Source organism: Catharus ustulatus, chromosome 29 (genome assembly GCF_009819885.2).
Source record: "Catharus ustulatus isolate bCatUst1 chromosome 29, bCatUst1.pri.v2, whole genome shotgun sequence".
NCBI classification, from domain to species: Eukaryota; Metazoa; Chordata; class Aves; order Passeriformes; family Turdidae; genus Catharus; species Catharus ustulatus.
Genome location: NC_046249.1, coordinates 1530016 through 1553996, shown reverse-complemented (window position 1 = coordinate 1553996; position 23981 = coordinate 1530016). Strand labels below are relative to the sequence as shown.

The 23981-nt window shown below is 42.8% G+C and overlaps 1 protein-coding gene across 2 annotated transcripts in view; it reads left to right on the top strand.

Moving 5' to 3' along the window:
- Positions 1-23981, top strand: part of ELL (elongation factor for RNA polymerase II) — a 54674-nt gene that overhangs the window by 6000 nt on the left and 24693 nt on the right. For both annotated transcript variants that reach the window (XM_033082379.1, XM_033082380.2), the window contains exon 2: positions 21303-21350. In XM_033082379.1, the coding sequence (XP_032938270.1) occupies positions 21303-21350 (48 nt within the window). The remainder of the gene's footprint in view (positions 1-21302; positions 21351-23981) is intronic.

Below are 23981 nucleotides of genomic sequence, written 5' to 3'. Positions count from 1 at the left end.
GGCAACTTTTGCACACCCTGGTAACCTGGTGCTGCCTTCTGACTGGGGATTTGGTGGGTTTTGGGGGGTTTTTTCCAAGCATTTATATATTAAAAGAGCATGCTAAACCCCTCAGCAGTCAGTTTGCTGAGTGGGTGTGTGTATCCCTGCTGCACTGGGAGAGCAGACTTCCCAAAATCCAATCCTTTTTGAATTACAGTCTAGAAAAAAACACAGCTCCGTGCCTCGGTCTCTCCTTTCTTTACATTGGAACTAGTGCCTTTTTCTAATTTAAAGAAACCAGCATTTGTTTAACTCAAAAAGAGGTCAGTGCTGGTGAGCAGGGGCTTGACTGAGCTCCACCTCCACCCACCTGGAGTCTTCCCTGCTCTGCTCTTGTCTGATGGTGGTTAACCCTCTGGTCTCCCTCTGTGCAGCCTTTTAATGCAGGAGAGAACACTCCAGAACAATTTTTTGTGAAAAACTGAGATATTTTTTCCTTTGGGGCTCCATTCTGTGCTGTTGGGTTTAATGGCAGAGCCAGACTTTGTACCACAAAACTCCTTGAGAACAACCAGTTGCCCAAATCTCTGTAGAGTTTAGATTTCATCAGCACAAACATCCTCTTGGCTACTTGGCTCTGTGTTTTGGGCATTTATGAGTTCAGCCAGGCTTTGATAAGAGCAGCCACGTGGTTCATTTGGGATCAGGGATGGGGAGACAGGAACAGCTCTGGAGCAACTGGAAGTGTCCAAGGCCAACCTGGGACAGTACAAGGTGTCCCTGCTGGTGGCATGGGGTGGAATAAACTGAATTTAGCTTTTCTAACCCAACCATTCCGTGATTCTAAATGACAGCTTAAGCTGATTGTTGTTACCTTAGCAAGAGCAGACGTGTGTTGCTTAAAATCCTGACAAAAATCCCAGCAGGACGGAAGAAACTCCGCTCAATCCATATCACTGTGCCCACAGGATCCATAATTTCTCCAAGTGAGGTGGAAGAACTAATTTAAATCTTCCTTCTCTATTCCTCCCCACTGAGGCCCGTTCTGTGATGGGCTGCAATCAGTGTGTTATGTGCCAGTTGTGGTTATTTGAATCATATTTCCCACATTTCAGTGTCTAGACTTTATGGTTTGTGTGAGTTTTGTTGTACCTTTCCAGCTCCGGCGCTGATTTCAGTTGGTTTTGGCTCCTGGTTTCTATGAGAAAATCAAACAGGCTGTGTTTCTGCCTTTCCCAGTCCCCAAAAAAAAAGAAGGGAACAAGGGGAATGGACAGAATTTTTGGTTTTATAAACTCCTTTGCCACCCATTTTTCTCTCTTTTGGGAAATCTGTGTGTGTGTGGGATGAGCTGGGCTCTGCCATTTGGTGACCAGCAGGTGAGAGCAAGGACAAAAACCATGCAAATAAATCTGTGCCTGCTTCTTGCACTGAGAGAAATCTGCTGAGAAAAAAAGGGATGCTCTTGGTACAGGAGAGAAAAAAAGTGGCCATGCAGAGATTTTTAGTAAAAAAAACCAACTTTATAATCCACAGAAAGAGAGCATTTATTGAAAATTATTGAAAATTAAGCAGGTTTTAATTGCCTTCGTGCACTGGGCTTTGTTTTTTGTGGATGTTGAGGATGATGGATGTGGCTGTGTTTGTTTGGTGAATTGGAAGCTTGCTCTGTGATGCTCAGAGAAGTTTATAGTGACACCAAACCTGGATAACACAGTGACCAGGAGGTAGAACTGCCTTCAGAATTGCTCACAGTAACACTGAAGGAAAGTGTGGATACCTGAGCCAAGGCTGGTATATAATAAAGTGCATTATGGCTAAAATCACTGTAAAGGAAACAATATTCCCAACTCCTTGTAACCTGTAAAGCTTGCTGCCATCAAACTTAAGTGTGGCTGAACAGCCAAGAAAAATCAGAATTTTTTTCACAGGGAATGCAGAGAATATAAAACTGTGGCTGCACCTTGTCCCTGCCTGCGTGTCCGCTGTGTTTGAGGTACCTTCCCCTCTTCCAGCGAGCTGAGCACTCAATTCTTCCATTCCTTCCCATCCAGCATTCACTGGATGCTTTTTCAGAGCTTGGCATGGGCGGAGTAGCGAGGAAAACCAAATTTTTCCACCCTGCCTGAGCTTGGGCAAGCGGAAATTGTTCCTTGGAAGCCAAATAAGGCCACAGCAAACCTGGCTGGGCTCACCTTGCCACCAAGGATGCTGGGGAAGGGAGCAGCCCTGGCTCCCAGGGAGAGTTTCGTGGCCTTTGAAGTGTTCCCTGTGCGTCTGCCACTTGCCAGAGGGACGCCCTGCTGAGGTGACAGCAGCTCATTAAGTTCCCTGACTTTTGTGGGGCTCCAGCAGCCGGCCCCAAACGGAGGCGGAAATTCGTGATTCAGAGCGAAACTGCTGTAAAATGACGGAGCTGGGAAGGTCGGAGCCTCTGTCACAGGGTGTCTTCATTTCCTTCAGCAGATCCTGCTGACTGCAGGCAGTGCTGAGCAGGACTTTGCTCTGAAACCAGGCATTAAAATAGATTTTTGAAAAGCCTGGCAGCACCTGTTCCCCCCCTTGCAGGGATGTTCCAGAGCCCCCATCCTGACCTCTGCTTCTGCTTCTTGCAGAATTAAGAACAACTTCTGCTCCCATAAATAGTGCCTTAAGAAGTGCGTAGGAGCTCTGTGACCAATTTCTTTTGAAAAGTGCTTTCGGTGGCACCCGGCCTTGCTGTCCCCACCCCTTGTCCTTGCAGGGCAGCTGTGTTTTGGTGGAAGTCTGGTGGTCCTGGCCACAAGCTCTGCTTCCTTCTCTCACCTTTAATCAGCACTAAAAAGAACCTTTGGTTGGTTATCTGTGTGTTTTGTGGGAAGCTGCTGCTGCTTTTCCTGCTGCAAATCCCAAATGTTTCCTTGCCTCGTTGAGATCCCAATTCCACTGAGGGACAGCATCTGTGTTCATGTCACAGCTCCCCAATCCTTGTTTTTTATCCCAGAAATAAAGAGTGGTTTTCCAGAGGAGAATGATGCAGCTGAGGGAGTGCATTGTCACAAACCAGTTCTCCCAGCCTGGAGTCTTGGAGCTGGTGCAGAGTCCCAAAACACCCAGCTCTGCTCAGGAGGCGGCTTCTGTTTAATCTTTGCAAATGTGGAAATGGGAAGAGGGAGGCAGGAATGGATAGAATCAAACATATTTAACCTTTAGGGATATTTTGGATCTGTTTGGAACAGGCATTCAGGTTGATTAAAACCAACAGCGAACGTTTTTCTGCTCGTGAATTGCAGACTTTGTTCTTAAATGCATTAAAATCTAGAACACTTTGGGGTTTCTTAACGTGAAGGGGGTGAAGAAATGGATTTATTACCTGGAAATTTGATGTTCTAGTTCCAGGCATGTTTCCACAACCTTCCTGCAAGCATTTGGAGCTGTACCTAATGTGGGTGCTGCCTGCATCGGGCTGCAAGTTTGAGCTCTCATACAATTAAAGCCATTTAACTCCATCTAAAGACCTTTTACTTGTCATTAGGACTAAATTTACTGACGATGACAGCAGGAGGAAACACATTTACCCTAACTCAGATGGGCTAAGAAAGCAAAATGTTCCAGCTAAATACAACTTTGCCTGGATTGTTAAATTTAGAGCAAAAATTCTGGTCAGACAATTAAGTGCCGGCTCAGTGGCCACACCACTTCTTTTGCATGTGTGAATTGGCTGAGCTGCCTCTGTCAGGCTAGAGAGATTCTCTGTCTGAATGTCTGAATTCTCTGGGGGTTTTTGGCCTCAGACCTGGGGAGTCTTTTCGTGGCACTGTGGTTGCTCTCTGTTTAGTCAGCAGCCCTGGTATGTTTTTCCTCTTCTTATCTGAAAATTTTTCGTGTTTATTTTTGGAATTCGTTGTAACCTGAACTTTCTCAGGTGTCCTTGCGGAGAGCAGAGAAACATCTGACTTATTTTTTAGGCAGATTTTTGCCCAGTTGAGAAGAGTGTGTTCTTTCTTTCACTGTTTGTCGCTTTATTTTTGGAGCAGGTTTGTTACTGACCAGCCTGGCAGTGCAAATACAGAGGTAGCAGGAACAGTGCAGGTTCTGTGCTTCTTGCTGAAGTAAAAGCAGCACCTAATTTAACTTCTTCAGGCAACTGCCTTCCCTTTTCTCCTGGAGAAAGCATCCCTGGAAGCTGGAGGAGGCTGTTAGCAGAGGGTATGTAATGCAAGGTTCTGCCATGGTAGGAAATCTAGAGAGGTTCTGCTCAGTATTTTCAGCTGGATTTTTCTTCCCTTAGTGATAGGGAAATAAACTGGAATATTTGAGTGTTTTCTCCCCTGTGGAAATGATAGGAAATTGGGGTGGCATCCCTGCTGAATTCCAGGTGTCTGTCAGGTTGTGTTCCCACTGTCCTGGCTGGCTTTGGAGCACCTCTGTTTGCCTGGAGGCCAAAAGAATCAATGTCTGAGCATCTTGCTTTAACTTTTGAGGCTGCTCTGGCTCGTGGGGTGTTGCTGGTTGGATTTCCCTGGGATTCCTTCAGCATCCAGACTCTGATTTTGGTTTATGGCAGCTGTGACTCGGTGAGGAATATCTGCACATCATCCTCAGCACAACTTTCTCAGACTAGCAATTACTCTTCCCTGTAAGTGTCAATAGGATATAGCTGGGCACAAGGAAAAAAAAAAAAGAACTGGTCCAGGCTTGTTTTCCTGGGCTCAGCAGCGTGAGGTGAGATTTGTTCCGGGATGGTTGAACGGGTTTGTCGATCTGATCTCTCAATTGCCTTTCTATATTTTTGTCTTGCAAGAAAAGGAGTAAAGCCCTGTGTGAGATAAGGATCGTTGTGATGTTTCAGCAGCTCGTTTAAGCCACCTTATGAGCACATAGGCAAGTGAATCAGCCCTGGTGTCTTAATATGTCCTAAAATAAATGAGACTTTCGTAAGCAAATTCGGTGGGTTTGAACTGCTGTATTTTCATTAAAAGATTGCAGTGGAGAAAACGCTCTTTAAAATTCAGCCTCGGGGTTGTGTTGTTCATTAACTGATAGTCACTCCTGTTTACCTTGTGTGATAAGTCCCACGTTGAGAATGGCCAGCAGTGCTGATGCCGTCACAGCTGCCCTTCAGAGAGAATTGCTTTTTTTTTTTTTTTTTAATGGCTGGCTTTACTGACAGGTGGGAGTTTTTTTGGAACTCAAATAAATCCAAACAGCCACCACGTACCTCTCCTAATCATGGAAAACCACTTGTTTGGTTTGTTTGGTTTTTTTTCCCCTGTTCTTAGCAGCTTGGTAACAGTGTTGTCGGTACAAAGGTCATTTAAAAATCTGACATGTCAGCCCAGCAACGTCCTGCTCCTTAATGAGGCTTAAAAGCAGCGTGGAAATAAATTTGGAGCTGCAGAACAGAGGGAGACATGTGAACAGCTTACTGGGATGGGATCACCTGGCTTTCCTTGCACTGCCCCCCCTCCCCAGATCTCTCAGAATCCCTGGGTACTCGCAGTTCTCTTGCATAAAGGGCTTTAATTTTTCCTCTTGTTATTCAAATGAGCCCAGGTGTTTGACAGCACATTTGTGTTCTCAGAAGAAAAGCAACGAAAATATCTCCTGAAATCCAGGCGTGGTTTTTTTAAAAACGATTCCTTCCTGTGTTTGAGGTTTTTTTTCTCCTCTTCACCTTGGCCTCCTGCAGCACCTCTGACTTCATCCCCACCTGGCTGAAGCTTTGCTGTCCCTGCTGCTCCCCAGGATGTCACTTGAACCTCCCTGTTCTTGCTGCTCTGTCCTTTGAATGTCTGGAGGCTTTTCCTCTAATCCTGTTCCCCAGCACTACTGGAATTTCAGCACCTTCAGCCTCGCCTCTCAGTCTTTTCTGCCCTTTGACTGTTCTCCAGTGAAAACTAGGTCAGAAACAACCGGCAGCTTCTGATATTTCACTGTTCCTGTTTTATAAGTTGTAAGCCAGTGTTGCTGTGTTTAATGGCTTGCTTTAATTTTCATGTATTAAATGTCTGTGTGAGCAAACTGCTCCAAATAAATCTTGGCTGGAAAAGCCATGTTACCTTGATTAGGGCTGAAAAGGTGAATTATCTTTTGGAGATGCCAAACCTGACAGATTTTTTTTTTCCACCAGCTCTCTCTGAAGTGTACATTTGGAGCTGTAATTAGCCAGCTTCTCTTTGTGCTTGTGTGGCTTTTTAACCTGATGGGTGAAAGAAAAAATAACTTAAAGACAATAACAATAATTGGAAATCCACAGGAGCACAGCAATGCAGGTATATTGGAAGGCATTTAAGAGATTTATTTTTAACTGAGTTGTAGCTGACTGGACCCATTCAGTGTTTTTATAAAACTATTCTTGGAATGGTGCTTGGAGTCTGAGCTGAGGTGCCTCAGTGTTCAGTGGAATCCACCTGGTGTAATTCAAGATTATCCTTCTTCCTTCTGGCATAAATGGCATTTAAATGAATCCTAACTTTTCAGTCTCACTTAAAGCTTGTGGTTTTAAAATTCTGCCTGAGCTGTTGTCTCTGAAAAGTTTCCTCCAAGTTGTTTATTAAGCTGTTCTTAATTTAACACTTTAATTTTCTTCTTTCATGTGTCTCCTGCTGCTCTGTGGTTGTTTTCAAGGATCCCAGTGCAGGGTGGGATTGTGCAGAGCCAGGAGCTGGATTTTGATATTCTTGCTGAGGAATCCCTTCCAGCTCAGGCTGTTCAGTGACTTTTGTGATTTTTTTAGGATTTGAGGATCCCTGTTTTGCAGGCACCAATGTGATCCAGCTGGGAAGCATCACCTGTGTTTGAACCAGGGCTGAAATATTTAATTTAATGAAAACTTGTGGAGGGGCCATGGAACAAACCCCAGCCCTAAATGTGGCTCTGGAGTCACTCCCATCACTTGTGTGGCCCTCAGATGGAGGAGCTTGGGTGTCTTAATCAGTTCTGGGAGCTTTATTTATCCATGGTGGGGATGAGGGGGAGTTGAGATGTGCTGTGGTGACACACTTTTCTGGATTAATTTGGGAAATGCTTTCTTCTGGCAGTTGGGGGTTTTTTTTGTACAGTGCACAAAGCAAAATTCTTGTAGTAGATGCATTTGGTACAGCTGGTCCTGGAGAAGTTTTTGGTTATTTTATCCTCTGAGCCCCAAAATTGTATTGCTGCATTGGTTCAGAAAGGCTAAAATCAGGGAAAAGAGGGACAGCAGCGATTTCCACAATGGAAATTCATTTTTCTTGTCATTTCCACAAATTTTTGGTTTTGTTGCAGAGGTGGCCACATCTCCAACACCTCAAAATCAGCAAATTTCCCTCTTGTGCCAGAGGAAGCACAGAAGGCTTCATTCAAGGTGTCTTATTCAATAGGAATGACTCTCAAAATATCAATTTGAGAACATTTAACCCCCCTGAATCCTGCAGGAAAAACCAGCACTGCTGCTCACCTTTAGCAGAGTTGGGAATTTTGGGTGATTCAGTTTCCTTCTGCCAGTTCTGTTGTTGTTGGGGTTGTTTTTTTTTTTTTCTCCTCAGTCCTTTCCCAATTTAACAGGATCATCTGACAACTGCAATAAAATGCTGCTGCAAAAACAAGCAGTGTTGCATGCAAGAGATGATTACCCAGGGAATTTTGGGCATGGATTCTTCATGGGATTCTTGTCAGGCTGAGATCTCTGAACTGTCTTGAAATGTGTGCAGATACTGCTGGACTTCTCTTAGAGGAATATTCAGTATTTTATTCAGTATTATTTTATTCAGTATTATTTTATTCAGTATTATTTTATTCAGTATTTTATTCAGTATTTTATTTAGTATTTTTTAGTATTTTTTAGTATTTTTTAGTATTTTTTAGTATTTTATTTAGTATTTTAGTTTGTATTTTTTAGTATTTCTTTTAGTATTTCTTTTAGTATTTCTTTTAGTATTTCTTTTAGTATTTCTTTTAGTATTTCTTTTAGTATTTCTTTTAGTATTTCTTTTAGTATTTCTTTTAGTATTTCTTTTAGTATTTCTTTTAGTATTTCTTTTAGTATTTCTTTTAGTATTTCTTTTAGTATTTCTTTTAGTATTTCTTAGTATTTCTTAGTATTTCTTAGTATTTCTTAGTATTTCTTAGTATTTCTTAGTATTTCTTAGTATTTCTTAGTATTTCTTAGTATTTCTTAGTATTTCTTAGTATTTCTTAGTATTTCTTAGTATTTCTGTTAATATTATAGTTAATATTATATTTACTATCATATTTAATATTATATTTAATATTATATCTAAAGGAATACATAATATATTTAATATTATTCCTATTCCCACTATAGGGAGGTAGAACAGGAAGCTTCATTCTTCAATATTGTTTTTTTTTTTTTTTGTTGAAAACTTTGCTTCAAAGCAATTCCATGTGTTTGAAAAACAAATCTAAGGGTTTGCTTTCCTTTGCCTGCACTTTAGAAATACCAATATTTACCTTCCTTTTTTCTATCCTGTCTTTAATTTACTGTAACTGCTCAAAGCTGCCCTGCAAGAGAGGGACAGGCTTCAAAATTCAAAATTAATTTTACTTCAACCACTTTTTTCCTTCCTGTATAAGCAACCTACTCTAGATTTGCTGCTTTTAATAAGGAGTGAGCTTTGGGATTTGTTCATTTAACTCTTCCTCCAATTATTTGCAAGTCATAAAACAATGGGACTTATTTCTAGGTTTGTATTTGATTTTTTTTTTAATTTTTTTTTTCAATGAATTGCCAGCACAGCATTATCTTTGGAGAGGAGAGCTTTGGGAAATGTTGTTGCAACTTGTTTTATGCTTTCCCCACTTTTACCTTTTATTGTTTTTAGTCAGAGTTAGAGGAGAAAAAAATCCCTTCAGGAAAAAGGGTGATAAAAAGAAGAGTTAGTGCAGAATTTTGCTGATTTCTGGAAAAGGGAAAGGGATCCTTGAACCTCTGTTTTGGAGAGAACAAGACTGAAATGCAGGTGAAGGTGTTGGAATGGACATGCAAGGCTGAGTAATGAAATTAAAATAACTCTGAGGGCTCTCAGTGGCAGGGAGGGTCTGGAACTCCCTCCTGGAGAAACGGATACAGAAAATCCACTCACACCAAATGCAACTTCCTTTGCAGGGAGATGCAGTAATTGTATCAGAGCTGGGAGGGTTTTTATTCCTTTTTTTATTTTACTTACAGGAAGGAAACTCCTGGGTTATCACACCAAAAAATGGGCACCGTGTTCTGTGACTTAGTAATTCTTTCATTATAGATATTTTTAATTGATTTTCACTGCTTTGATAAATTCTAAACACTGCACAGGGATGCAAAGGAGCTTTTTTCCTTTCCTCCCTGAGCCTTTGGAAGTTGTGGGAGTTGGCTCTGACAAAGCCTCCCTGAGCAGCCCCATCTTGTTAATAGTGGGATTGGTGGGAGTTTGTCATGATTAAACTGCAGATAATCATCATTACAGCCCTTGTGGCAGCCTGCTGATGAGACTTTATGATTATTGCTCTCCTTAATGAGCAGCTCTGCCTTAACTCTGCAGAAAAGCAAAGAGGGAAAACATCAAGTTTAAAAAAAAAAAAAAAAAAAAAGGAGAACTGTCCCGTTGGGAAACGTGCCTGGAGTCTCCCAAGTTGGATTCCCACAGGATTCTGAGTCCTGCTCTGTCCTGAGTTAATTGGGAGCCTGTGGAGCCACAAACCCACTTTGATATTTTCCTTTTTCTTGCCATCCACCTTTTCAGACCACTCTTTTGGGGTGGGGTTGAAGCCCTCTCGTTTTTTGGGGCTGCATTTGGAGTCCCCTCTGCTTTTAGGGTAGGTTTGAAACTCTCATTTTTGGGGCTGCATTTGGAGTCCCCTCTGCTTTTTGGGGTGAGTGGGGTGGGTTTGAAACCCTCATTTGGAGTCTCCTCTGATTTTGGGGTGAGTAGGATGGGTTTGAAGCCCTCTTGTTTTTTGGGGCTGCATTTGGAGTCCCCTCTGATTTTGGGGTGGGTTTGAAGTCCTCATTTTTGGGGCTGGATTTGAGTCCCCTCTGATTTTTGGGGTGGGGTTGAAGCCCACTTGTTTTTTGGGATTGCATTTGGAGTCCCTTGTGCTTCTGGGGTGGGTTTGAAGCTCTCTCATTTTTGGGGCTTCATTTGGAGTCCCCTTTTGGGGTGGGTTTGAAGCCCTCTTGTTTTTTGGGATTGCTTTTGGAGACCCCTCTGCTTTTGGGGTGGGTTTGAAACCCTCTCATTTATGGGGCTGCATTTGGAGTCCCCTCTGCTTTTAGGGTGGGTTTGAAACTCTCATTTTTGGGGCTGGATTTGAGTCCCCTCTGCTTTTTGGGGTGAGTGGGGTGGGTTTGAAACCCTCATTTGGAGTCCCCTCTGCTTTTTGGGGTGGGTTTGAAACCCTCTCATTTTTGGGGCTGGATTTGAGTCCCCTCTGATTTTGGGGTGAGTTTGAAGTCCTCATTTTTGGGGCTTCATTTGGAGTCCCCTTTGCTTTTGGGGTGAGTTTGAAGCCCTCTTGTTTTTTGGGATTGCATTTGGAGTCCCCTCTACTTTATGGGGTGGGCTTGAAGCCCTCTCATTTTTGGGGCTGGATTTGAGTCCCCTCTGATTTTGGGGTGAGTTTGAAGTCCTCATTTTTGGGGCTTCATTTGGAGTCCCCTTTGCTTTTGGGGTGGGTTTGAAACCCTCATTTTTGGGGCTGGATTTGAGTCCCCTCTGACTATGGGGTGTGCTTGAAGCACTCTTTTTTTTTTTTGGGATTGCATTTGGAGTCCCCTCTGCTTTTTGGGGTGAGTTTGAAACCCTCTCATTTTTGTGGCTGCATCTGGAGTCCCCTCTGATTTTTGGGGTTGTTTTCCTCTGCTTTTCATCCTCAGCCAGACAGAGCCCCCAGATCCCACCCAGCAGTGCAGTTGGGTGTCCAGGGAGCAGCAGTGGATGCAGTGACTGAGTGGCCATAACAAAGGGAGCTGATGTTTGGAATAAAAATGTTGTAGCTCTAGAAATGAGCCTGCATCTTCCTGTCCTCTCCCCATGGCAGGGGAACCTTTCCCTGCAGACAAATTTAACTCCTCAGTGTCCTCTGCAAGTTCCCACTCTGCATAAACAAGTTTTCTTTGGAGACAGAGCATTTCCATTTCAGCCCCTGTGTGTGTTCATATTTACTGCAGAGCAGATCCCTGTCCATCCCTGTGCTCATGAAAGGGTTCCTCAGTTCCTGTGCCTGCACTGCCACAGAAATTTGGGATTGCAGGAAGGTGTTTGGTGGTTCCTGCTCTTGGGAAGGGCTCAGCCCATGGATGGGGCTGCTCTGTTTGCTCTGCTCCAGCCAAACAAAGTCTCCAGCTCCACAGTGGGCTGAGCAAACTCCACACCAATTCACAATACTTTAATTATTTCTCCAAGGATTTGAACCTCCTTTTAATTTTCTTCCTGAAAGGCATTGCCTAAATTGCCTCTGTGCCCAACTTTCCTTCTTAGTGGAAAACTACAGCACCTTGTGCATCCTGCTTTGATGGTCAGGAGCGTTTTTCCTGGGATTTTCTGGGGTGTGCAGGGAGCTGGAGCTCCCTTCCCAACCTCACCTTTGCCAGGGTTTGTGTTCTGGTGTGAGACTGTGTCAGAGCTGTCTGTTCTTTGAGAATTTAAAGCTTTATTTTTGCAAATACAGGAAAAATCATGGTTTAATGCTGTGCTGGGAAGCAAAGATTCCTTTGAGGCACTGAAAAGTTTTTACTTGGAATTACCAGAAAGTTTTGCTGGGCTTGAGCAGCCTGGGGTAGTGCAGAGTCCCTGCCCATGGGATGGGGTTTGAGCTCCCTTCCAACCCAAACCATTGAAAAAAATTGAGAATCTGGCAAAAATCACTGAAGCTGGAGAAGCCTCCACATCCATCCCCTGTGCTGAATTTTTGGGGAGCCATGGGGTTGGTGTATCCTGAAAGGCATTGCCTAAATTGCCTCTGTGCCCAACTTTCCTTCCTAATAGAAAACTACAGCACCTTGTGCATCCTGCTTTGATGGTCAGGAGCGTTTCTCCTGGGATTTTTTGGGGTGTGCAGGGAGCTGGAGCTCCCTTCCCAACCTCACCTTTCCCAAGATTTGTGCTCTGATGTGAGACTGTGTCAAAGCTTTCTGTTCTTTGAGAATTTAAAGCTTTATTTTTGCAAATACAGAAAAAAATCATGGTTTAACGCTGTGCTGGGAAGCAAAGATTCCTTTGAGGCACTGAAAAGTTTTATTTGGAGTTACCAGAAAGTTTTGCTGGGCTTGACCAACCTGGGGTAGTGGCAGAGTCCCTGCCCATGGGATGGGGTTTGAGCTCCCTTCCAACCCAAACCATTCTGTTACTCCATGAAAAAAAATTTGGAATCTGACAAAAATCACTGAAGCTGGAGAAGCCTCCACATCCATCCCCTGTGCTGAATTTTTGGGGAGCCATGGGGTTGGTGTATCCTGAAAGGCATTGCCTAAATTGCCTCTGTGCCCAACTTTCCTTCCTGGTGGAAAACTACAGCACCTTGTGCATCCTGCTTTGATGGTCAGGAGCGTTTTTCCTGGGGTTTTTTGGGGTGTGCAGGGAGCTGGAGCTCCCTTCCCAACCTCACCTTTCCCAAAGTTTGTGCTCTGGTGTGAGACTGTGTCAGAGCTGTCTGTTCTTTGAGAATTTAAAGCTTTATTTTTGCAAATACAGGAAAAATCTTCACTTAATGCTGTGCTGGGAAGCAAAGATTCCTTTGAAGCACTGGAAAATTTTATTTGGAATTACCAGAAAGTTTTGCTGGGCTTGAGCAGCCTGGGGTAGTGTCAGAGTCCCTGCCCATGGCTGGGATGGAATTGGATGGGGTTTGAGCTCCCTTCCAACCCAAACCATTGAAAAAAATTGAGAATCTGGCAAAAATCACTGAAGCTGGAGAAGCCTCCACATCCATCCCCTGTGCTGAATTTTTGGGGAACCATGAGGTTGCTGTATCCCAATTCCCACAGCATCCCCTTCCCCTAATTCCTGCCTGAGGGACCTGCAGGGATGTTGAGTTTGAGCTCAGCTTGAACAAAATTCTGCAGCAGGGACCCAACAAACACCCAGCATTTTATTCAGGAGGAGCTTTGAAAGGTGGATTAGCTGAGATCAGAAGCTGCAGGCATGCGAGAGAGAACAGGCAGCAGGGCTGGCTCAGCTCTCGTGCCTGTGGGGTGACATCTTGATGACAGTGGAGTTTAATTGCTCTCTGCTTTGCTGATACAGGCTATTGTCCATTTAGGGCCTGGCTTTCTGCTGTACAGGGCAGGACAAAGCATTTCCATTAGGCTACAGTTTGGTTTTTTAACTTTATCATGTGTTTTACTCTCTAAACTTTACACAAAGTTTGAGTTTTTCTGCGTTTCGAATGGTTGAGATGCTCAGTGATGTCAAAGCTTGTGATGCTTCCTGGTGAAATTGGTGATTTTGTTAGAATGGTGAAATTCTGTAACTTTGGAGCTGGGAATGGTGAAATTCTGTAACTTTGGAGCTGGGAATGGTGAAATTCTGTAAATTTGGAGCTGGGAATGGTGAAATTCTGTAACTCTGAGGAGTTGGGAATAGTGAATTAAATTCTGTAACTGTGAGGAGCTTGGATTGGTGAAATTCTGTAACTCAGGAGCTGGGGATGGTAAAACTTTAACATAACCATAAATTTCAGCAAATCAAGAGGGGGTTTTTGAGCTGACACTTTAAACTCCTTTATTTTCTATCTTATAGAAACACACTGGATTTTTAACCCTGGAAAATTAAACCACTGAGGAAGCAACATTGGTGCTGTAACAACCCACATTAAATGATGCAATTATAACCAAAGAAGCCAGGGTGCCTTTTGCAGTTTAGCAATTAAAAACTTTCAAATGTACAGCGTAGCATTTTTGGCTGACATAAAAGCTTTTGAGCATTTTATTGCTGCTTGTACTTCTGGGCAGAATTCATAGATGCTTTAATATTATGGTGATAATGTGTCCATTAATGCCTATTAGGCAAATGATAAATAATAAATTGGTGAGAGCCCAGCTCTTAAAACTCAATCAAAAACACCTTTTTAATAATTATTTGTGTTAAAAGCTCGAGTGTTTGCTTCTGCCCAAAATAAATTCTTTGGGAGAGGAACATGGGGAGTGTCTGTGACAGCACTGGATCATCAAGGTGATAAATGGAATTATTTTGGAGAGAGGGAGGGAGCAGAGGTGTCCAAGGTGATAAATGGAATTATTTTGGAGAGAGGGAGGGAGCAGAGGTGCCCAATTTGGGGATTGCTCCTGGGGTTTGGAGGATCCCATCAGGATCTGAATAAATCCTAAAATCCTCCAGCAGCATCCCTGTGACTCACCTGGGCTGCTGGCACCTCTCTGGAGTGCAAAGCCTCAGATAGTGGTGGATTTACATGGAATTTCCAAGGCTCTTTCCATGAGAATGTTGCATTTGAATAGCAAAACTGTAATTTTGGAGTCGCTGCAGACTCCATCCCATCCGTGCCCAACTTCAAACAAGATCCTTGGGAGGCCTCAAATTGCAGATGGAAATTGTCTTGTGCTTTAATTCCAGAAGTAATAGATGGGACATGAAAAAAAAAAAAAAAGGAATATTCAGGAGGCTTTTTTTGGCTGCTGAGTTTCTGGGAGGAGGTAAATAGAAGCCTTGGAATAGTGGAATGTCCTGGGAGCAGCCTCAGTGGCTCTGGGCTGGGTTAATTGGGCTGCCCAGCAAACTCCAGCCTCCCTGGGAGCTCTGGGGCTATTCCAGGGTAATTCCTTTCCCTTGGGATTTGTATTTCTTGCTGCTAATGAACTCAGGGGCTGGGAGGTGTCTCCTGGGAGTCTGTCACAGGGACAGGGTGGATCTGCTTTGCCTTTGGACTTTGCTTTGCAAGCTCTTGCTGGGGGTGTTTAAAATAAAAAATATCAATGGAAAGGAGAATCTGGGTGGCTCTGGAGCTTTTCCCAGGTATCCAGGTGTGATTAAACTGAGGATCCTCCTGCTCTGGGACCTTTTTATCCCAACCTTGGCCCAGTTGTGCTGGGAAAACAGAGGAAGCAGGGGAGGAAACCTTGCCTATATTTGGACCTTGTTGTGTGGGCTAAAGAAACATAAACCAGTCATAAGCAAAGAATTAAAGAGGAACTTGGAGTTTGGGGCATTACAGAGTCTGAAATTTGTGCTTTTTAAGCAATTTCTGGTTGTTCCCATATTTGTGAGTGCATCCTGGGCTCTGATTTTACCTGGAATTGCACATGATGTTGGAAACATCCCTTTAATGCCAGCCTTACTTAGCAGGATTTTATAATTTCTCTGTATATTTATTGGAATTCTTGCTACTGATTTTAACTGTTTGTAAGAAGCTTTAAATGTTAAAAACAATCCCCTTGTTCTGACACAAATAAGGGTAAATTTTCAGTTGCACTCTGGGCATTGGTGGCTCTGAACATCCAACAAAACAGACAAACACATCAACACCAAATTCAGGCAAAATATTTTCCATAGAACACAACCTGCAGTGTAAATACACGACAGAAATTCCCAAAATGATGTCTTCTTTAATTATCTGTATTTCCCTGAAGAAACAGAGAGGCTTCAGCTGGCTCCTTGACCTGAGGATTTCCAGTGTCCTTTCTGATCCTGGGTAGGAATATCCCATCCAGCTTTTCCACTAAAGGTCTTTAAAACCTTCTGCCAGCTTCAATCAGCTCTGATAGAACTCTTCTTTAGTTTTACATTCAATTCTTCTGTATTTTATTGACACTTTTCTTGTTCTTCCTATTCTTTCCTCAGTTTTCACATGCCACACCTGAAATATTTCAGTGTGAGGAGCTGTCTGTGAGTTTTCAGTCTCTCTTTGGGGTTTCTTGCTCTCCTCTAGCCTGAGGAAACTAAAGGATGAGCATAACACTGTGATAATAAAAGCCAAATATCCTGTGGGAGCTTTGGGGATGAGTTTTGGGGTTTTTCTGGTTTAATCCCATGACTTCTGAAATAATCTTATGGTATGTGGAGGACTGACCAAAAACACTTGGATCTGTGGGGTTTTATTCATGTTGGCATCCCAGAGCAGAGCTGGAAGGCTTTTATTTCTCCATCATTCTCAGGGAATACAGCAGGGGCTGTGGAAAGCAGGGAACTGGGCATGGACATGTTGAAATTCTCTTTGCAGATGGCAAATAAATGAAATTTTATGGAGAGGATGTCGGGGTGTATCCAGGCTCTCTCTGAGGGTCTGATTTCCAGTCAGGTGGCGAGGCTGAAGCTGGTAATTCCAGTTTGGGGAGATCTCTGAGGTGCAGCTGTGCTTTGGGAATTATTCCTGCAGAGCTTTGGGGAGCTGCAGGATGGGCCCTGCTCTGGCCCAGCAGCTCCTTTGCTGTTCCAGAGGAAGTTTGACGCGGTTCCTTGTTGGGACCTGGCAACATCTGGAGGTGCAGGAATGCTTTGCCAACCTTCCAGCTTGGTCAGGAAGCTTTCAGCTGGAACAATGGCACAGGGCAGGGGTGGAATTGCTGCATCTGAGGTTTAAAGGGGCTTTGCTGCCTCTGGAAACTGCAGGTTCTTGTGTGGTGTTCCCCACAGATCCCAGGAATTGTGTCCTTCATTCATGTCCCCTGGTCCCACACATCCCAGGAATTGTGTCCTTCATTCATGTTCCTTGGTCCCACAGATCTCAGGAATTGTGTCCTGCTTTCTTGTTCCCTGGTCCCACAGATCCCAGGAATTGTGTCCTTCATTCATGTTCCATGGTCCCACAGATCTAGGGAATTGTGTCCTTCCAGGATGTCCCCTGGTCCCACAGGTCACAGGAATTGTGTCCTTCCCTCTTGTCCCCTGGCCCCACAGATCCCAGGAATTCTGTCCTTCCCTCTTGTTCCCTGGCACCACACATCCCAGGAATTGTGTCCTTCATTCGTGTTCCATGGTTCCAGGAACTGTGTCTTTCATTCATGTTCCCTGGCCCCACAGATCCCAGGAATTGTGTCCTTCATTCACGTTCCCTGGCCCCACAGAACCCAGGAATTGTGTCCTTCATTCATGTTCCATGGTCCCACACATCCTAGGAATTGTGCCCTTCCCTCTGGACCTCCCCAGTGCTGTCACCCTCATGGATGAGCTGCAGGGATGAATATCTGGTACTGGCAGCAGCACAAAACCTGCTCACCTGGCAGGTGGCTGCTGCAAAGTACCTGAACTGTGCTTTTCTTCCTTTGGTTTTTATCTTTAATCAACTCCCAGCAGCTGTTTTTAAGCCCAGAGAGTCTCCTGGAGGGATAAAGCTGGGATTCATTGGGAGGGGATGAGGTTGTGCCCTGTTGCTTGGACAAATCTGCCTTGTTTTCTTCTTGTTTGAGCGCAGAGATGAGGTTTCATCAGCATCCTTAATCAAGGATTTACTGCATCCAGGGCTGGGGAGGTGACTTGGTTTAATTGGAAAGGCAGAGGGAAAGGCCTTGTTCCCACTCAGAAGGGATGGAATGGCATTTCTAGGAACTGTAATGCTGGAAGTTCAGTCATGGCATCAGTGAGGAAGAGGAATGAAGTGACTCTGAGGTGACTGTTCAGAAAATGACAGAGGGATTTTGGAAAGGGCAGCAAGAACTCTTGATGCTCAGGGTTGTCCATCCCAGAACACCCAAGGAAGTTAATCCAAAGGAAGATATAAATGGAAATGTGGTTTTAATTTGGTTTCACGTCATTCATCCGTTCTCTTTTGTTCTGAATGAAGGTGTCCATGCAGGGATTTAATTTCAGCTAATAAAGGTACTTAGAGTCACATCCTTAATTAGTTCAGGGTGTGCAGTGTGCTCTCCTCTTCTGTGAACATCCTGAACGAGCCGTAGCCAAGGAGTTGGATATCAGGGGAGTGAAGCTCTGCAGGTTCAGGGATGGTGCAGTGTCCATCCAAATCCATCTGTGATCCCCTCTGCAGCCTGGCAGAGAGTTCCAGCACCAATATTCCTCCACAATCACAGAAATGCTGAATTTTGGGAGGCACATCTCAGCTTTGCCATTGAAGTTGCACAAAGCTGATGTTACCCGCTCAACTTCAAACCGGTTTATTCGTAGATTGTGGGATTTTTGTAATTTAACCATGTTTGATTCATGAATTAGGACTTGTGTTCTGCCTCTTTGTACCGCTGCATCAGGACTTTTGTTCCTGTCTTCTTCTTATTCCACTTCCATCCTCCACATCCCCGTTTTATGTGCCTCAAACAATTTTACAGACTGAGAGCAGTGTGGAGGCCTGGAGGAGGTTGATTTTTACAGGGGGTTGGAATAGACAAGAAGAAAACCCCTCCAGGTCATGGTGAGACAGTGCCTCCCTCCCAGAAGCCTTTGCAGGCACATGCTAATTTCTTACGTTCTATTGGTTGATTTCAGCCCCCTCTTTACCATATATGGACTTTCCCTAGAATGTTCTTCCCGCTCTCAATCCCCATTGGTTCCCTGCAGGGCTCCACCCCTCTCACCCTATTGGTTCTCCCGGTTGTTGCCCCTCCTCTGCAGCACTTTCCCCTGTTCCCATTGGTTCTTGGCCCTTAGACCCCGCCCCCTTGTCCCCTGTTTAATCCTGGGCCCTCGACCCTAAACCTGCCTTGGAGATCCAATAAACCTCCCCTTTAATTTTCATCCAAAAACTATCCTTCACTTCTTTCACAGATGGTTTTTATTTTAGTTTATTTTATTTTAGTTTTTTATTTTATTTTATTTGCTCCAGGTTCTGAAAGCACAGGTCGCTGTCAGAAACCCATTGAAATTCAGGGAAAACCAATTTGAAATTCAGGAAACCCATTGAAACTTGAGGAAACCAATTTGAAATTCAGGGGAAACCCACTGAAGCTCAAGGAAAACCCATTGAAATTCAGGGAAAACCAATTTGAAATTCAGGGAAAACTCATTGAAAGCTCAAGGAAAACCCATTGAAATTCAGGGAAAACCCATTGAAAGCTCAAGGAAAACCCATTGAAATTCAGGGAAAACCAATTTGAAATTCAGGAAAAACCCATTGAAAACTCAAGGAAAACCTATTGAAATTCAGGGAAAGCCAATTTGAAATTCAGGGTAAACCCACTGAAGCTCAAGGAAAACCCATTGAAATTCAAGGAAAACCAATTTGAAATTCAGGGAAAAACAATTTAGAATTCAGGGAAAACCCATTCAATCTCAGAGAAAACCCATTGAAATTCAGGGAAAACCAGTTTGGAATTCAGGGAAGCCCATTAAATCTCAGGGAAAACCCATTGAAATTCAAGGAAAACCAATTTGAAATTCAGGGTAAACCCACTGAAGCTCAAGGAAAACCCATTGAAATTCATGGAAAACCAATTTGAAATTCAGGGAAAACCACTTTGAAATTCAAGGAAAACCAATTTGAAATTCAGGGAAAAACAATTTAGAATTCAGGGAAAACCCATTCAATCTCAGAGAAAACCCATTGAAATTCAGGGAAAACCAGTTTGGAATTCAGGGAAGCCCATTAAATCTCAGGGAAAACCCATTGGAATTCAAGGAAAACCAATTTGGAATTCAGGAAAAATCCATTAAATCTCAGAGAAAAACCCATTGAATCTCAGAGCAGAACTTCCCAAAACCGTCATTCGCTGTACAAAAACCACATGGCTTGGTTTGGTTGTTTTTAAATTTTTTTTTTAATTTTTTTTTCTTAAATCCAGATTTTTTTCATGTTTCAAATGCTTGTTTGCTCAAGTATGTTCCTGTGAATTTCTGGACAAAAAGCTGGCCGGGCTGTCCATGAACAGTGTGCTGAGGAATGCGGTGTCGTGGCACTCGAGGAATTCAGTGATCTCTGTACCCAGAGATCTCTGTTGTTTATTGGTGCTTTCTAAAGGTTCTTCAGGCTCTGTAAAATTCCTTATCCAGCACTCAGTGCTGTCAGCTCAGGCTGTTCCTGCCTTCCTCAGCGTCATAAATGTCCTGTAATGATCCTGGCTGTGAAATCCTATTGGGTGAGCCCTTCAAAAACTCACACTCTGTCTCAGGCTGGGTTTATCCATCCAACTTTTGTTGGGTTTATCTGGGCTAAAAGGATTTTTATTTTGCTGGCTGATTTATCCAATTTTTTTTTTTGAGATTCTTCACTGCTAGGCTGGAAAAGTTTTATGAGGGATGGTTAACTTCATGAATTTCAAGCTGTTTAAACTGTCTTGCTGCTGAAATTTAAATATTTTATTTCTCTAATCCGTGACACAAACAGCACAACACAAAAAGTTTTGAACTTTCTCTCCCAAATTCCCACTGGTTTTCCCATGGAAATGTGTCTACCATACCCATGGCAATATTTTCACTTATAAATGATTTTTTCAACCTATTTATAAATTCTTCTGTCCCTTTGGAAAGCTTCACAATGGTGCTCCCACAAACCCCACTTGTGGAATACTTTGTGTGATTTAGGAAATAAAACATCCACAGCCCCAAATTCTGCTGGAATTGGAGAAATCCAAACTCAGCATGACTTGGGTTGGGTCTGGTATTTTTTTTTTTCTTTCAGTTAAAACCTCAGGTGAGACTTGGAATTGAAAAGTTTTTGGGAATCTCTAAAATGACAACAAGGCAAAAAGGGTGAAATTGAGCAGTTTTAGAGTCACAGGATTATAATTTTTTAAATATCTGAAATTGAGCAGCTTTAGAGTCAGGAATATAATTTTTAAATATCTGAAACTGAGCAGCTTCAGAGTCACAGGAATATAATTTTTAAATGTTTGAAACTGAGCAGTTTTAGAGTAACAGGAATATAATTTTTAAATATCTGGAAATTGAGCAGCTTTAGAGTAACAAGAATATAATTTTTTACATGTTTGTAATTGAGCAGTTTTAGAGTCAGGAATATAATTTTTAAATATCTGAAACTGAGCAGTTTTAGAGTCACAGGAATACAATTTTTTTAAAATGTAAGATTGTTGAACCAGGCAATGTAACAACAGGATTTTGCAATGGGGCTGCAGTTTTGCTTTTCCAAGGGGTTGCCAGCTTTCTCTTGGAAAAAATTCGCTTTGCTGGAATAAATTTTCCCCTCCAGTGTCCATTTTTTAACTCAAAACTTACATAAGCACCAAAGCTGAGCTGTTCTGTGCCCAAAATGTGGTGGAGGGTCAGGAGGAGCCAAGTGTCACTCCTGACCTTGCTTTATCCCTTTTCCAGGTACAAATTGTTGTTTCAGAAATTTTCTTGTTTTCTCACTTGAATTACACATTTCCCTGACCTTTCCCCTCGAGGAAAAATAAAAAAATCCAGGTGAAAAATCGAGTTTGAGTGTGGCTTGGCAATGGAAGTCAGAGCTTAGAATTTCTCTGAGGTAATTTTTGATTTTTTTTCCACTTGTTTTTTTTTTTGTAGGATGCTGTGACGTCAAAACCAGTCATCCAGTTTCAAGGAAGCCAAGGGGTAAGTTTGTCCCTGGAAAGTTCTTTACATTTAATTGGGGCTGAGGAATTTGGGCTGTCCCAGCTCAGGGAATGATGCTGTGCTTGCTGGAAGTGAGAGATGAAGGTTCAGGTGTGCTCCAGGAAGGGTTTGCTCCTCTAAAACCTTTTCCCTCCTCTTTATTTCCTAACCTTGCTAAATGGGAAATTCAGATTTCTGTGCTGTGCTGTTAGGAACAACAGGGATAAGGAAAAGATGCAGAAATCCATGGAATCCTCACCTGTATCCCACAAAAACACCCTACTGAACTCACTGCAAGAATTTTTTTGAGTCCCAATTCCTTCCAGCAGCAGAGCTTGGAGGCTGCTCTGAGAGTCCTGGAGCTTTATTTAATATAACTGCAGTTCTGGGAGTACCAGAAGTTATTTTAGATTTAGGAGTTTTACTTCCCCAACTTGTGTTCCAGTGACAGAACTGTGGGATATTTTTAGCCCCCTGAAGCAGTCTGTCATGCCAGTTGCTGACAACGTTGAGATTTACGTGGTGGTGTTTCTGGTAAAGCAATGCAGCCCTTCAGTGAACTTGAAAAATGTCATTTAGAGACTTTTATTTCTAAAAAAACCTGTGTTTAACTTTAGTCTCTGTAGAAAGAATTTAAATTTAATTTTTTTTTAGGTTTTTTTTTTTCCAAGAATCTGAATTTAGCTGTAACTTCTGATTATTTTTTATGCTCTGGCACATTAAAGTTTGAGTAGACATTAAACCCAGCACATTGTCCTTGCCCACATCCTACTTTGGGATATTATTCTCACTAACAGTACATAGAAAATGCAGCAGGAAAGACATGATTGTTATTGTAAGTTAAGAAGAAAAATATAAACCTTCTTGTCCTGGGAAATAAAGAAAGGAGCAATTTCCAGGTTTTTTACTTTGTTTAGACTTAAACTTCCCCGAAAGCTCAGCATGAAAGTTGAGATCAAAATCTGCCCCTGAGCTTGGGCACAATCAGAAGTGAGGAGGAAAAGTGAAGGGTGGGTGATTTGTCTTTATTGGATGAGCTTTGCTCATGGAATAAAGAACCTAAAACCACTGGGGATGTTTTCCTTTCCCTTTGGAAGAAGGATCTGCACCTGACTTTTCCAGTAAAGCTGTTTTAAATTTTGGAAATGCTTCCTCTGGATGGAAATGTAGGAAAAGGGATCAAAACAGCTCAGAATGCTCCTCTGCTCTGAGTGAGTTCCACATGGATCTGATGAGGACAAGAATTAACAACAAATATTAATTTCTGGTGGTAATTAAGAACATTTTCAGTCGCTTCTAGAAATCAAAACCATCAAAATAAAAAGAATTAATTCTGTTTGAGTCCTGGCTGGAAGAGCTGCAGTGTCACTGCATGGGGAAGGAGAGGAGCCAGCAGGGCAGGGCAGGGCTGGGCTGGAGGATGTGGCAGCAGAGCTGACCTCTGCCTGCTCCTCCTCACTCCTTAATTAATGGCACTGACGAGGAAAGGCCAAAGGTAGAGCTTTGAAGGGAGCTGCAGCTCCATGGGAGCGCACAGAAAGAGCTCTTTGTCCCTTTTATTATTATTTTTTCCTGGGTATGACAAGGAGCTGGCAGCTGGGGAACCATCTGCTTTTAAGGGTAGGACTCTGCATGTCAGGATTCTCCTGCTTTTTAAGGAGCTGAGGCTTGAAATGCTTTCGAGGGATCCTCCATCAGTTGGGCTGAAAGGATAATTCCAGGAATTTTCCAGGCTCATGCTCACATGGTGACATTAAAACATATTTGTTGAGCTGTTTTACTTTTTTTGTTATTTCTTCTTCTGTTCCTCAATTTGCTGCCTTCCTATTTTGCTTCCCAAAAAAAAAAAAAAATGCAGCTCTGGAGAATCCCAGGAGCTTTTTGAGGTGGGAAGTTTGTGCACAGCAGAGCTGTCAGTGTGATTTAAAGCAGTGTTAAAGGTTTTAACAGTGGGAATTTTCTGTGCAAGTATCCCCCTCTCAAGAGGGAAAAAGTTTCACTTGATGATTTAGGGAGGCAGGACATAAAATGAGAATTTAAACAAACTGCTGCTTCTTGAATTTAATTCTCTAGAAACCTTTAAATTTCCTTGTCCATGTGTTTTCACCTATTCCTAAAAGCTGTCAAGGATGCTTTCAGTTTCTAATACACAGAAAAAGAAACTTCATGTTTGAGACACTAATTAACCAGGGAAGAGAATTGTTGGGAATAAAACCCAGGGTCAGCAAGGTGGCAGCAAAAAGGAGGAAGTCAGTGGTTATAAAATAAAACAGCTGTTGCAGTGACAAGGGACAAAACCTCCTGCTCTGGATCCAATCTCACAGGAGCTGAGAAAAACTTTTGGGATTTTTGCCTTGGGATGTGTTCTGTAGTGATGCTGCTCTTGTTAATGGCTTTTATTCTGTGGCATAATCAGAATTTCAGCTGTAAAAAACAGGTTGTTTTTACCAGAGTGTTCCTCTAAAGTGGGACCATGGAGATTCCTTAGGAGCAGTACCTGGCTGTTAGATTTTCTGCGATAGTTTTATAAGTTTTTATAAGTTTTTATGGAGTTTTGAGCTTTGTGCTCATTTCAGTGTGCACATAAATTAGAATTTAAGAGCTGGACTACCACAGCATTACAAATTGTGT